Raw genomic sequence first — 15,631 nt, forward strand, 5'->3', positions numbered from 1 at the left:
CAGCCCTCTGTGCCAGGTGGTGTGATTATTCTCATTTTACAGACGAGAATAAGGAAGTCCAGAGAGGTCAAGTGACTCGCTCGAGATCACTATTTGTTAGTACAGGGGTGAGAGGCAGAAGTCACCTCCAGGTCCTCCTGCCTCCAAAGCAGCAAAGTGGTGTGGGAAGGGGCAGGGGGAGGGGGTTGGGGTGGATTACATTCGAATCCACGGAGAGTCTCTAGGGAGGGATTGGGAAGCTTCCTCGGCCCAGCTCCAAGCCGGTGGTGCAGCACCCGCCCCCGGTCTCGGGCGCAGACTGGAGGCCGCCTCCGGGCCACGTGGTGCTCGCGGCGGGCGCGTCCGAGGAGCCCGCAGAGGCTCCCAGCTCAGAGCGCTCCGGGCGAGGAGAGCGGGCGGTAGGGCTCCGGAGAAGGGCCGGTGCGGGCGGTGAGGTGGGCGAAGGACGCGCGGAGGGAGCGAGGCGGCCAGGGGCGCTGCAGCTGGCGGCGTCGGGGCCTCAGCCTCGGCCTGGGCCCTTGGCGCGCTCCTCGCCCCTGGTCTCTGCGCCCAGGGCGCACGGTGGAGAGGAACGCGGCGTCGGCCGCCTGGCTGCCATGGAGTCGGCCTCCTCCACCAACGCCGAACTGCAGTCCCCGCTCCATGCCACGGCTTCAGACGCCTTCCCCAGCGCCTTCCCCAGCGCCTTCCCCAGCGCTGGCACAAATGCGTCGGGGCTGCCGGGCGCCCGCAGCGCCTCGTCCCTCGCCCTGGCCATTGCCATCACCGCTTTGTACTTAGCGGTGTGCGCCGTGGGGCTGCTGGGCAACGTGCTTGTCATGTTCGGCATCGTCCGGTGAGTCCGCTGCCGACTGGCGCCACAGACCTGGGCCCGGGGGAGTGTAGGGACTGCGGACTTGGGACACTGACCTCGGACCGTAGACTCCCTGGACCTCCGTACTTCCTGCAGGGGGCGCATGGGGCCAAGCAGGAAGACCACTTCCATTGAGAGGAGGATGCTGGAATTTGCATTCTATCCATGTGTGGTGTGCCTGTGTGTGTGTGTTTAAATAACATTTGATCATCTGCTGGCATTCGCTTACTTCTGCATCGGGCTCTGTGGGACAGTTTGGCAACAGTTTGTGTGTCTGCCAGCTTGTGAGGGGGTGATTCTGTGTTGGTGACAGTACAAATGCACTGTTTGTTTGGACCTCTGAAACCCATAGGGGTGGGCAGGGGAGATGTCGGATGTGCTGTGGGCCTCTGGGGAAACAGCTGTATATAGGACGTCTCTGCAGGTGGGGGCAGAGGACAGTGTGTGTGTATCTGCTCCATGCTGAGGGGGCACTTACCAAACTACATTTGGTGATCATCGGTGGGGAACCCTGTGTTGGTGTGTGCTTGTCCCACACTGTCAGTTTGTGATTCTCTCTGTGTGAGAGCGTGACCATATGTTGTTTCTTGTCAAACCCCTGAAACCTTAGAGGGAGGGGAGCTACTAGAATGGCCTTGGACACTTGTATTTGTGTACGTGTGTGTGTGTGTGTGTGTGTGTGTGTGTGTGTGAGTGTTGAAGGAGAGCCTAGGTACAGTGGGCATCAGCTGTGGGTCAGCCAGTCAGTTCTTTGCTCCTGTCCGCAGTGGCCATCTGGTCAGGAGCTCTGGTTGTGATTTTGAGAAGCCTCAGATCCTCTTCACAAATGCCCTTCCCATGTCCTCCTCCTCTCCTCTGATAGTCTTTTTTTCAAAAAAGATATCATTTATTTATTTATTTATTTTAGGGAGAGGGGAAGAGTGGAGACAGAGAGGGAGAGAAACATCAATGTGTGGTTGCCTCTTGTGTGCCCTCAACTAGGAACCTGGCCTGCAACCCAGGCATGTGCCTGGACTAGGAATTGAACCGATAACCCTTTGGTTCACAGGCTGACACTTAATTCACTGAACCACATAAGCCAGGGCTCTTTTAAAAAATTTTATGCCAAAGGCAGCAGTGGTTTGCCTGGGTTGGAGTTTGTACTTTCACATCAGGAAGTGAAACTCAATATCTGTGGACCTCTCAGAGAGTCTAAAACATCACCGGCTTGCCCCAGAAGCAGTTCCCCAACTGAGCTCTACTAGTTCAGGCATGGGCAAAAGGATTGAAAGGAAACTCCTATTCTTATAACAAAGATGCCCTGGTATTTACCGCTAGTTGAAAATGGGTCCTCTGTGCTGGTTGATCAAGGGCCCAGCCCTAAACCTCTCTGGGCTGTGGTGCCACCAGGCAGGGCAGAGGGAGATTGTGGACCTGGAAGTTGGAGATGTGAATTGTGGTTTCAGCCCAGTCCCTGATGCCCATCAGAGCGAGGGCAACCATTTCCCCTGCCCCAGTGTCTCTTTCTGAAGGGTAGAGACTCAGTCTTCTCCACGGGGAAGTGCAGGGTTTCTGCAGGACAGAGCACAGTGCACTGGGGCACAGTGTTGGATGGCTGTGTGGGTGCTGAGGTGGCTTGGGCATCCATGATCTCTGGGAGATCTTTGCTTCCCCGGGAAGAGTGGAAGACACAAGAATTTCCTGTGTTTGCAATGAAGCATCACCAGCTACAGTGGGCAGATTCTCCCAGCATTGATCTTTGCTTTGTGTCTTTGGCACTGATTCTTTCCACTTTGCCTTTGGAGATAGTGTTGGGTTTTAGAGTTGGGCCAACCTGGGTGTATATTAATCCCAGGTCTGCCATGAACTTGGGTAGGTCACTTAGTCTCTTTGAGCCTCACTTTCTTTACCTATAGAATGGGGTAGTAATAGGACCTTCTACAGGGTTTTTTGTGAGGTGTTGATGAGAGAGCATACATAATGTACCAGCCTGGTGCCTGGTGCCTGGACCCAGTAAGTGGAAGCTGTCTGTGTGATGAAGAGGAGGAATTTTCTAGGTCCTTTAGAATCCAGTGCCGATTAAAGAAAGGAGAGTGAGGGAGGCACCTGTCCTAAGGTGGGCCTGAGAGCAGCTACTGTTCTGAGAGTTCCAGGGTCCTGGCATAGACACTCTCTTGGGGAGCCCTTGGTGCTCTAGCCTGGGGAAAGCTGAGCTCCAGTGCGTTCGGTCCCGTTCCCAGCCTCTTCCCCAGAGCCTCTGGCTGGTGCCCCCACTGCCATTGAGCTGGGGGAAGGCCTCTCATTTCTGGGGGTCTACTCAGGGAAGGCCCTGGGCTCAGCCTGCTAGGGTTACCCCCAACCAATACTTCCCAAATCACATCAAGTACACCTTGCCAGCAGTGCAGCTACGCCCCATGGGTCCCCACTTGCTAAGGCATTTCCCTGGCCAACCATCTATGTGATAACTGTATCTGGGTCAGAATGATTTAATCCTCACCTACCTCCCTGTCAGGTAACCATTAGCATCATTATCATCATGCCTGCTTTACAAATGAGGAATCTGTGGTTCAGAGAGAGGCAGGGTGGCTTGTTCTCCTAAAGGCCCACAGCTAGCCTAGACCTGGAGCTGAACCCTGGGCTTGTGACTTCAAGTCCAGAACCTTTTCCAGAGCTGCCTGGGAGAGGGAACAGACAAAGAAATGCATGGAAGGATGGGGCAGAATCCTGTCCCTCCTCTTGTCCTAGAATCCTCAGAGGATGATGGAGACAAAATGAGCCTACACAGTATTTGGCCCATGTATTTTAGGCTGCAGTCCTTGGGGGGAGGAGAATGAGGGAAGCTCAGAGTTAGTCCTTCCCCACTGGGTGGGAGACTGGTGACAGGGCGGCTGCCTGGGGCTCGGCTTCTGCTGGCAAAGTCCCAAGAGCAGTGGGCGTGGGGAGCCCAGGACAGAGCAAAACCTCTGCTCTGTCTGTCTCTCTGGCCCCCCATGCAGGGGCTGGCACAACCAATAAGCAAGTCAGTTTATTGGTTGAATGAATGAATGAATGAATGAATGAATTCTGCTTGTCAACCTTGAGCTTAGGCAGTTTGGAGGTAGAAGGAAGGTTAGCAAGGGAAGATCCAGAGGCCCCCTGGGGCAGGAAAGCAGTGTGGTGTAGTGTCAGAGCTGGGGCTCTGAAGCCAGATATGTTGAAATTGAAATCCCGAGTTCAAAGCCACATTCTTGCTGTATATTCCGGCTAATGACTTCACCTCTGAAGCTCATTTCTTTGCCTGTAAAGTGGGAATACAATGCATCCTGGCTTGTGAGGATTAAATATGATAACGTGTTGTATGTGAGCCTTTCAAGCTTGCTGAGAACAGGGAGGGTCGGTCTCTGTGTGAAGGAATGAAAAGAGTTAACTATTTCAAGAAAATTCTATGTCTGCTCTGTGCTGGCTGCTGAGACGAGGAAATGGGGAGGGAAAAATACATAGGCCCTGCCCTCATGGAGCTTAGAGTCTGGTGGGAGAAGCCACATTCATTGGCTCTTCACCCAATAGGCTTAAATTTGTAGCTGTGGAAGACTCTGTGGGGGCTTTGGAAGTCCACGATTTTGGGAGGGTCTCACCTGGATGGGGAGCTCAGAGGAGGCCTCTGAGGAACGGGTGGATGAGGAAGGGGTAACTGAGTAGAAAGCTGAGGGAGGAGCTTCTGACGGGAAGACGACATGGATGAGGTGCTGAAGAACAAGAACACAGGGATCTCAGAATCCGACATCACGAAGCACCCTCCATTCCTTTTCCTCTCACATCCCAGCCCTCTCCCCACTTTGTGGGCCTGCCTGAGAGACCCACTCATTCTTCTGGATGCAGAGAGGGCCCTCTGTGAATGGCATTTTTAACAAACATCCTGTGGTTCCTGAAGTGTGAGCAGGATTTTTCAGGACGTCTGGTCCCTAAGCAGAGCATCACTCCTTAGTCCTGTGATGTGAGTTCGGCTGGTGGGTGATTCCGGGGTCCTCAGAGCAGGTGCTGGACAATCCCTGTTTCTGGGTGGAGTGAGTGTCCTGAGCAAGGATGGCATCCCAGAGTTCCCTTTGGCAGTCCTCTGGGCAAGATGGAGGGTGAGGAGCTTAGCGGGAGGTGCCCCCCACCCCCCGATTTCTGACACATCACTTCATCTTCCCTCTACATGGCCCAGAGCTTCCTGGTCTGCCTGCCCCAGAATCCAGGTAGGTGAACAGAGTCTGTGCTTTTCCACTTGGCCTCCGGTCTGTTCCGCAGACTGCTCTGTTTCCCTTCCTCCACTTCTCCCTGGTCCTGGCTTCAGCAGGTCTGCACCCTGCTATGTCTCTTACCACCTAACTCCACCCTCACCATGCCCCCCTGTTCCTCTTGATTCTGTTTTAGGCTCTGTGCTTCTCTGCCCCTGGGTCTCTCCCTCAGCTCATGTTTCTTTGTATTAAATGCTGGCTCTGCCACCTACTAAGATCTGTTAGCAAGTTGGACGGCCACTCCGCATCCCAGTTTCTTTATTTGTAAAATGTAGATTATAGTACCTGCCTCATAGGCACCTTTTTCCTAAACATAAGATGATGTTGATAAAGTGGAGTTTTCCCTGCCATCCCAGGTGACTGGAGCATGGAGCTGGGAGGGGAGGCCGAGCCAGGCAGCAGGGGCTGGGTCAGACTGCGACGACGGGATCTGCTCCTCCACAGGTGCCAGGCGTTACTGGGAGGTGCTCAGGTGTCAGCTTTTCAGAATCGGGAGCTCTGAGTCCCTGCCTTTTTGGGGCCCGGCATAAACTCTTTGCCTTTTGTCTCCCTCCCCTCTCTTGTGGCCTGGGTTGGGGCCACAGAGTCATTGTTCCTAGGCCAGGAGAGACCCCAGGGAGGCACACAGCGCAGTCCTGAAGGCCACAGCTGGAGCTCAGGTTGTGTTCTGTCTCAATCCCAGTTCAATCACATCCTGGGCAAACAGCCTAACTCCCCTGAGCCTCACTGTAAAGCTGGGGTGATCATTGTAGATTACTGGGAGGATTGTGAGCTCATGGGAGTGAAAGGCCACAGCCCAGCAGCTGCACCCCCCACCCCCCCGCCGTGAGCCCTCAGTTAGCCAGCACTCCTGCCACTGCTCCAGGCACGTGGAGTGGGAGGCTCTGAGGCCTGGCTGTATTTTTCACCTCGGGCCCTCTCCGACTTCCTGCAGCGTCTGCACATTTACTCACTCAACAAGCATTTGCTGATGCTGACCCCTGCCAGACCTGTCCAGCCCCAGCTCCCACTCCCAGACTCTCAGCTTAAACCTCAGCATGGCCTCTGGCTCTTAACACAGCCACACCCCGCAGGACCCCCTGGGCGGTCACATTCGGTGGAGCATTCCAGGCAGAGGGAACAGCATGAGCAAAGAAGGGATCGGTGGATGTTCAAGAGCTGCAGAGGGCAGGGAAGTTCACTGTGGCTGAGCTTACCAGGGCTGAGTGGCTGTGGCAATGGAGAGGCCGTAGGGACAAAAGCCGGAAAGGCCTTGCCAGCAGGTGTCCTCCTCACCACGGTTGTCATGGTGCCTGCTATGTGCTTAGCTTTGGCCAGGCTTCAGAGCCAGTGATGAATCCACCAGCTATGGTCTCTGCTTTCCAAAATTCCCAGTGAGGTGCAAATGTTAGAGGAACTCCACGGACCAGCCCCAGGTAATTGGAGGGAGTCATGCTGGTGGGGAGTGGGGAGGGAGGACTGAGGAAGGAGAGCCTGGCAGGACTGTGTTGAGGGCCAGAGGTCATACTGAGGCTCCAGTGTCAAGTTTGGACAGTGGGAGCAGGGGCTGGAGAGGTTCTCAGGTCCCATGGTAAGGTGGCCATGCTAGGAAATGAGGCAGCTTTGGGTCACAGGCCATGGGAGAAAGGACTTGGGAGCAATCAGTCTGTCCAGAATGGTGTTCAAGAGGATGAATTTGGTTGTGAGGTGGATTGGATGGGGAGGGCCTCAATGTAGGGAGAGGCCAGCTCAGGAAGAGAGCTGTGTGACCTTGGACTGGTCACTGAAACCCTGACCTCATTTGTCCCCTGAAGCACTGTTGGACTTACAAGAGGGCAGGAGGCTAGGCCAGATGACCTTTGGTGAGGAGGAGCAGGGACAGCGAGTAGTAGCCCTGGCTGGTGTCCCTGCTCTGTCTCCTGGCCTTGCCTCCGAGCCAACACTTCCCAGGCCTTGGGTTCATTCCTTGGGGAGTGTGTGACTCAGAGACAAGGGATTGAGTCCAGAGGAGTCACAGAGAGCACTGAGGAGCCTCCTGAGCTTCTGCCACATGCCAGAGGCCTGTCCAAGCTTCTCAATGACTCTGCAATGGGGGCTGTAGATTCTCATGTATAGATGAGGGCGTAGGTGCCATGCACAGCCAGACAGGTGCAAACCAGGTCTTTCCGACTCCAAAACCACTCTACTCTGACTCTGCTGCTGCCGTCCATGAGACACAAGGGGAATGGGGGTGAGAGCTGGGGGTGTCTGTTAGAGAAGGGAGAACAGAGCAGATCGCAAACCTCTGAGGCCTCCCTCTGTGTGGGGTAATAGCTGTTGAGAGCCTGGACATTGGAGTCAGACTGACCAGCTGTGCCACTTGCTATATACAACCTCTCTAAGCCTCAGTTTTCTTGTCTGTGAAATGGGAGTAGCAACAGACCCATATAAGGTGGTTATGAGAAGTTCAGGAGGCAAGGTGTAAAGGACTTCAGCACAGAGCCAGGCTTTTAGTAAGTATTCAATAAACATTTTCTATTACATCTAGTTAGAAGAGGAGTGCGACTTGCTTCTCATTCATTTGATCGACATTTATTGAGCCCCCATAGTAACAGAATTATTGCGTAGATACTATAGGGAACTTTATCAGTTCAATATTAGAAATATTCTTTTACTATAAAGATAACACAGTAGTTATTTCAGAGAAAAGCTTTATCATTTTGGTGTATTTCCTTCCCGTCTCTCTCTCTCCACCCCCCTTTCTGTGTGTCTTAATGACATCAGGATCACACTATAAATAATGATCACATTACATAAAATATTTTGTAAGCTGCCTTTTCACTTAACATTATGTCACAAGCACAATCTCATGTTATCAAATGTTCTTTGAAAACATGATTTTTTGATGGCTGCATTATGTGAATGTGTTCTATTTGGGGAGACTTACGTTATTTCCAATATTATGCCAATCTAAATAATACATCTGTGAACATTCTTGAACACTTACGTTTGTGCCCATCTCCTATGATTTCTATAAGAAATTTCGCAACTGTCAAAGCTCTCCAGGAAGGCGTGGGCTGCTGTGTCATGCAAGAGGACACTGGACCATCCCTGGGTGCAGGTCTGGCACTGCAGATTTGGGTGGAGGAAAGATGAGACTTGGCTCCACTCACCGAGGCTGAGATTTGCAGAATGCTTCTCAGATGCTGTGATCTCAGATTGCCTTTCTCCCCTTCCTGGCAGATGACGCCTGGACTTTGAGAGGAAGGGGGCTGTGCAAGGGCAAGGCATGATTTCATTAAACTCAGAGTCCTGGGACCTCTAAATCCAATTGGCTACCCAGACCATCATAACATGCCCAGGAAGAGGGGTAGTCGTGGGGTGGGTAGAGCAGAAAGCCTGGCTTAAATGAGCAATTTAGCATGATGCAGGCTTCAGCAGCCCCATTACCAGTGTGGCACATGGGGTGGGATGGGGCGTCTGGGTTGTGCTCTGTTGATTTATAGCTCCCGGTGCAGCTGCAGAAATCAGCGGCTTAGTCTCTGGCCTGGGTGGGTGTGTGCGGAAAGAATTGTGTCTTTTGTAGCTTTCCGAATCTCTCTTGATAAATGGAAAGAACTCAAACTTCAAAGTCCTCTGAGGTCAAAAAGCCCTGTTCAGTGAACATCACACAGAGAGAGGTGGAAACAGCCTCGCTCTTCTCCCTGCAGAAGTAACCTTTCATCACAGCGTAGAATTTTGAATCATGGATGATGATTCTCCTTATTGAACACTTATTCTATGCCAGGTGCTCTGCTTAGAGCTGTGTATACAGTATTTTATTTCATCCTAATACCCATATGGAGTGAGCCCCATTTTACAGATGAGGAAAGGTGAGGCTCAGAGAAGTAATATAACATGCTCCAAGTCCCCGAGTCAGGTTGAAATCAGGTTGTTCCGATTTTAGAGCCCATACTTGTAACCACTGCCCTGGCCTCTGCCACCTTGCATGTGAAGTTCAGCCCATCTGACTTACAAGTGAGGAAACTAGGGCCTGGAGATATTCTGTGTGTTTCGAATTAGTGGCCAAGTCAGGACTGGAACCTGCTTTTCCTAACCCCTTGCTCCCTCTTCTTATATCTCTTTCCATGCTTGGGATTACCCGGGCTAAGGGAGAACCAAGGTGCTGGAAATAATAGTACCCGGGAGCATGAGAAGTGGGTTCCTGCACAGGGCAGTCCAGCCTGGGGGCCATTGACAACACCTGATAGGCCCTCGGAACCCCAAGTTTCCTGGGGCAGGGCCAGCAGCTGGCAAGGCAGCTATATCTTTCAGAGGCAGAGAGATTGGGGTTCAAATCCCACCCTTGAGCTCACCTCACTGAGCCTGTTTTCTCATCCATGAAATGGAGATGATAGAAAAACACCTGTTGAGCAAAGAGGAAAAAGGACTCATGGACACGGGCAACAGTGTGTGGGGATTGTGGGGGTGGGGGTGTGAGGGGGCTAAATGGTAATGGAAAAGGAATACATTAAAAAAAGAAAATGTACACTGGAAAGAAAAGCACCTATATGGCAGGATTGTGGTAAACATCCACTCAGCAGCCCCTCCTAAGTACCAGGGACACATCTGGGCGCAGGGCAAGCAGCAGTGAGCAAGACACAGTCCCTACTTTTATGGAGATGATGTTCTTGTGGAGAAAAGAAAGACAATGAAAAAACAGACGTGAGACCAAGGCTATGGGCAATGAAGTCAACTAAAACAGGCATGGGGGGGAGAGCCTGGCAGGGCTGTGGTGAGGCTGAGGAGGAGGAACTAACAGAGGCCTGTTTCTGGGAGGAAGTGTTTTAGGTAGAGGGTACAGTGAGGGCAAAGGTCAAGGGAGGAGCTGTATGGCCTTAGTGCACAGCCTGGCCCATAACAGGAAATTGTTGGTGATAATGATGTCTTTTGGCTGGTTGCCTAGCACTTGGGCACCAGAGAGAGGGATTAAGCTGAGGGAGAAAGGCCGCTTCTCCAGGCCAGCCCAGATACCCCTGCAGGATAGATGGAGGTAAATCTATTTCCCTTGGTTACAAAAGTTTATCCTCCTGAAATGCTAGGAAATGCCCCTCATCTAGTGATTTTCCATTCCTTCCTGGAGGCAGGGAGCAAAGCCCTGCACACGCCCGGGGGCTGTCCTGCCGGGAGGGGCAGGTGGCCTCCAGGTGCTCCCTCCACCTGTTTAGCCTTGTCCTCCCAGATAAGAGAGGGCTCAACAGCAAAGCATGGCAGATTGGCTCCATGGGGCTTCACACCCAAATTAGGTCCCTGACCTTTCTCTAGTGCTGACAAGGTGGTTAGATCTCTGCTGAGCGCCTCATGTATTATCTCACTTAATTCTCCCAACTCTGTGAGGTTGGCACCATACTTCTTTCCATCTGGCAGATGAGGACACGGTGGCTCAGAGGTGGTGACTTGTTTGCTGAGGGCCATGGTTGGTAGTGGCAGTCAGCCTTTGCACGCAAGGGCCCCTTGCCTCCCAGAATCCATGTGAGCCAAGTGTCTATGGAGCAATGTCCATGAAGAAGGTCAAACTCATGATACTCTCTGATTCCAACAGTAGAAAAATGATTTTTCCATACGGCCAGAGATTGGGAGAGGCCATGGAGCAAGGTAGACGGGTCTGTAAAATTTTTAAAATAATAAATTGTTAGTAAATAAAACAGAAATGAAACTCTGCCATGTGTTAGGCAGAGGGAGATGTGACATGTAATGCACAGCCTGGCCGAAGGCCTAGAGGTGGGACACCTGGGCTTTCTAGAACATCTGACTTTGGACCTTGGTTCTGCCCTTTCTACACTCCCAGACCAGCACCTCCTCTTTGGGTCAGTTTGCTTCTGTGAACAAAGTGGGTATGTATTGATTGATACCCCATCCTGGGGGGGGGGGGGGTGTCGAGTCAAAGGAGGGAATGTGGGTAAAGTGCTCTGCACAGGGCCTGCCTTGCCCCTTTGTCCTCAAAGAGTGTGCCCGGGTGGGTGGGGGACAGGTTATGCAAAGTGTAGCATCCACACAGGGTCATTATAAATGATAAACTTGTGAGCAATATTTTTCCATGGAATTGTGGGATTGGAACCTTTCCTTGGTGATGGTAAGAACTCAAAATGGTCAAGAAACTACCAACTACAGCTGTGGCAAAAAAATGAGCATGTGCCTTGGTCCTAGACTTCGTACAGGAGCCCTTACATGCAAAAATCTTATTTAATCTCTACCGCACACTAGGAGGCAGGAAGAATTTAATGTGCGCCTTTTACAGATGAAGAAACTGAGGCTCAGAGACGTTAGGCTTTTGCCCAAGGACACCAGTGATAGTGCTTGACCGCAGAGACTTCCCTCGCTTGGTTTCATCACATCGCCTCTCATTTTCTCTGACCCTGGCAACAACCCTACCTGGTGTGGTTGTCATTGTCCTTTTCCAGGTAAGGAGGCCATGTGGCTCCTGGCACCCACCTCAGCCTAGAGCATGGGCTTTCAGGTCTGTATCAGTGAGGGTCCTAGCAGAGAAAAAGAATCAGTAGGATACGTTTCAAGGAATTGACTTACGTGATGGTGGGGTCTGGCTCCGCACGTCTGAAATCTGCAGGGCAGGCTGGCATGCTGGGGTCTCTCAGGCAACAGCTGAGGCTGTGGTCCACAGGGAGCCTTTCCCTTTCCTCTGGGAAACCTCAGGGTTTGTTTTTGTTTTTGTTTTTTAACATGTTAATCACAGTAATTTCAATTTTATTTTTGAATTACATGGGAAACCCCATTTTTGTTCTTAAGGCCAACCCTCATTATCAAGGATACTCTCCTTTACTTAAAGTCAACCGATTATAGATGTTATCCGCATCTATAAAACACCTTCATAGCAATACTTAGATTTTAGTGTTTGATTAAATAACTGGCTACTATAGTCTAGCCAAGTTGATACATAAAACTAACCCATGCTTGAGTTCTGGTACTGTGTGGCCTTGGGCAAGTCTCCCTGCCTCCTTGAGCCTCACCCTCTCTCTGCCACAGGCTTACCACAGTCATTTGTTATGAGGATTAAATGCAATGATGTAAATCAAGTGTGTCCGTCCAGAGCCTGTCATATAGAAAGAGGGGAGACGCTCACATAAACAGATGGTCATGAAACAGCGTTTTCTAATTGCAGTGTAATTGTTTGTTCCTATGTTTGCCTTTCCTTTCACACTGGCTGCTCCTGGAAGGCAGGAACTGTTTTCCAGCTCAATCCCTGGTCCTAAGGAGCCATCACTAAGTATTCCTTAAATACCTAGTTGACACTTTGTTAATGGGACTCCCTCTGTTGAATTGGGATATATAATAAAAATCCCCCAACGAGAAGGAAATAAAATGTGCAGGGACCTCAGGCTTCTATTCTCTCTGCAATAACCCTTCCCAGGGTAGGGAATCTTGCCTTCAGGTGGCCTTCGCTGGTACTTCTCCTCTGTGTCCCCACAGTGCCCTAGGGGGCCCCCATCAGAGCAGGGACCACACGCATTTTCAAACACGTGATAGCTCATCTCTTTCTCTCCTCCTGAAATGAATAGATGTGGGGTTAGGGACAATCCTTTGTTCATAGCTGGAGTCCACTTTAGGGGCTGACACCTAGATGTCCTGTCAGTAGAAGTTTGTAGCAGGGACATGTCCTACTTGCAGAGACCCATGGGGTGACAAGTCACATTTGAGGAACTCTGCTTCCTTGGGGCCTCCCTTACGTCCAGCTGCCCCATCACTTTGTCTGGCCATCCTTAAGCCAGAAGTAGGGCCAGGCGGTGGAGAAGACCTCTTCCCTGCTTCCACGAGCATATTGTGGTTTTTGAACAAGGAGTCTGCCCTGTTTATTGCTGACCTGGCCGGCCTCCCTACTCATGTTCTTCTCAGGGGCCCTGTGCTTCCTTATTCCAGCTGCTAATCTCCTGTGACACACTCCCTGGACCTCATTATAATTAACCACTTTTCCTTCCTCAGGCTTTGCCAGACTGAGACAGTTAATTAATTTCTGGCCACCCGCCACTCCTGTTAAATGGTGGGCAGGGGCGGAGCCTGCAGCCCTTGCTGCCCAGCTGCCTTGTTTTGCCAGTCTGAAGAGCAACCGCCCTTTGTCTGCAAACAGGGGGAACCCCCCACCGAACCCCCCCACCCCCCGCTGGCTGGCAGCTGCCTTATCTAAGCTGTTTCCCACAGTGGGCAGAGCCTTTGTGATCACTGCTCTAGCTGTGCCTTGGTTTCCTCATTTGTAAAACAAAGGGATGGAACTGTGCTAGAGGTTAGGAGTGTGGATTCTGGAGTCAGAGGGACTGGAGGCCCAACCCAGGCGCTGTCACTCCCAGCTGAGGCCCTTTTGGTGGGTCACTTCACCCCTCTTAGCCTCAACGCTCCTCACCTGTAAAATGGGGTTTATAATGCTTGCCTCCTGTGGTGATTGTGCAGGTTCAGTGGGGTAATGAACACACATGTGGCACGCACTTTGCAGGGCAGCTGGCACCTGGTGAGTGCTCAGTAGACACTCCCGCCAGCCACCTTTCCTTTCAGTGCTAACGGTCTATAGTCCTGATGAAAAAGTCCTTTTGTTGGGAGAGCTGGGGAGTGCAGCAATTTTAGGCCATGGCTGGCAAGATGTTGAACCCCTCTGTTAGTTTCCTGGGGCTGCTGTGACAAATTATGTAAATGGGGTGGCTTCAAGAAATGTATTCTTCACCGTTTAGGAGGCTAGAGGTCTGAAACCCAGCGGGGCCACGTTTCCTCCGAGGTTCTGGGGAGGAATCCTTCCCTCCTAGCTTTGGGGCTCGCTGGCAACCCTTGGCCTCCCTTGGGCTTGCCACGGGGTCACTTCAGTTTTGCCTCTGTTTGCACATGGCCCTGTGTTCCTTCTCTATGTGTGTCTCTGTGTTTCCTTTTATAAGGCCACCAGTCACATTGGATTAAGGGCCCACCCAAACCTAGTATGATTTCATTTTAATGAATTTCATCTGCAAAGACCCTATTTCCAAATAAGGTTACATTCTGAGGTTCCGGGTAGACATGAATTTGGGGGGCACCTACTCGACCCAGTACACTCTCCAAGGCTCACCTTCCTCCTGAGTATGAGGACGATAATAGTAGCAGTTTCATAGGGTTGTTGGGGTGATTAAATGAAGTCATCCATGTAAATGCCATGGTCAGAACAGTAAGTGCTGAGTCTGGCTGTGTAGCTGCTGTGATGGAGATGGTGGGCAGAGATAAAGACCGTGACGGAGGCGGTTCTACCCATGGACCTACCCTACCCTGGGTAATCACTGGACATGGAACCTAGAACGTAGGCATCCACTAAGAGCCCAGGGCCACTCGGGAATTCTGAAGCCTTGGACAGAAGCCCCCTGTTCCTCTGGCCTCAGCTATTTTAAACCCCCATCTGGGACTGGGCTCCTGGGAGGGCAGCTTGGAGAAGTAGGAAGAACTTGGCCTCCCAGAAGTCAGGAGAACTAGTACTCTAGGTAACCTTGTGCCTTAGGTCTTTCCCCCTCCAGGCCTCAGTTTTCACATCTGTGAAGTGGGAGAGGGGTTTTGAATTCACAGTTACAGATCAGAGCCTGTTCCAGTGCTGAAGTTCCAGCACGGGGCTCTGTGTCCCACCCCAACGGTGGCAGGTTACCAAGGATGAGCACAGGAATCAGGCTCCTGGGGCTCCCAGAGCAGCTCAGCAGGTGTCATTCTGGGCCCACTTTCCCCATCTGGACAAGAGGAGAAGCTACTGTTATGTGAGTGTGCCCAGCTGTGTGCTAGGGCACCACAGGCATGAACTCATTCAACACTCTCCACACCTTCACATGGCAGGGTTGTTATGCCCAGTTTGTTCACAGAGGAACAAACTGAGCCTCGGAGATGTCAGAACTCGCCCAAGATCAGACTGTTAGTTAGAGGCAAAGCTGGGGCTTAAATCTGGTGCGTCTGGTGCCAAACTCTGTGCTTCTTCCTGTGCTGTGTTAAGGGCTGCCGTACCACATTGCCACAAACTTGATGGCTTAGAGCAATAGAAATGTGTTCTCTCACAGCTCTGGAGGCCAGAAGCCTAAAAAATGTCTGCAGGGCTGCACTCTCTCTGAAGGCTCTTGGGGAGAAACCTTCCCCGCCCCTTCCAGCTTCTGGTGGCTCCAGGCATCCCTTGGCTTGCTGCTGCATCAGTCTGATTTCTGCTCCTGTCTTCACATGGCCGTCACCTCTTCTCCCTGTGTTTTTCTTACAAGCACACTTGTCATTGGACTTAGGGTCCACCCAGATAATCCAGGGTGGTGTCATCGGGAGAGTCTTAATTTAATTACGCCTGTAAAGACTCTTTTTCCAAATGAAGTCACATTCACAGGTACTGGGGGTTGGGATGTAGGCTTGTCTTTTAAAAAAATTTTAAGAAAGATTTTATTTATTTATGCTTAGAGAGGATGGGAGGGAGAAAGAGAGAAAGAGAAACATCGATGTGAGAGAGAAATATCGATCAGTTCTCACCACAAACAGGAATCGAACTGGCAACCCTTCACTTTGTGGGATGTCACCCAACTGAGCCACACCGGTCAGGATGTGGTCTTGTCTTTTTCAGGGCCAC

At 51.6% G+C, this 15,631-nt stretch overlaps 1 protein-coding gene across 1 annotated transcript in view; it reads left to right on the forward strand.

Annotated features, from left to right (window-relative positions):
• Positions 1-237: 237 nt before the first annotated feature.
• OPRD1 (opioid receptor delta 1) overlaps positions 238-15,631 on the forward strand; it is a 29,977-nt gene continuing 14,583 nt past the window's right edge. The window contains exon 1 of the mRNA XM_090271520.1: positions 238-835. Within this exon, the coding sequence (XP_090127646.1) occupies positions 597-835 (239 nt within the window). The 5' untranslated portion in view covers positions 238-596. The remainder of the gene's footprint in view (positions 836-15,631) is intronic.

This window comes from Furipterus horrens, unplaced genomic scaffold, assembly GCF_987537825.1.
Source record: "Furipterus horrens unplaced genomic scaffold, mFurHor1.1.pri manual_scaffold_3, whole genome shotgun sequence".
NCBI lineage: Eukaryota > Metazoa > Chordata > Mammalia > Chiroptera > Furipteridae > Furipterus > Furipterus horrens.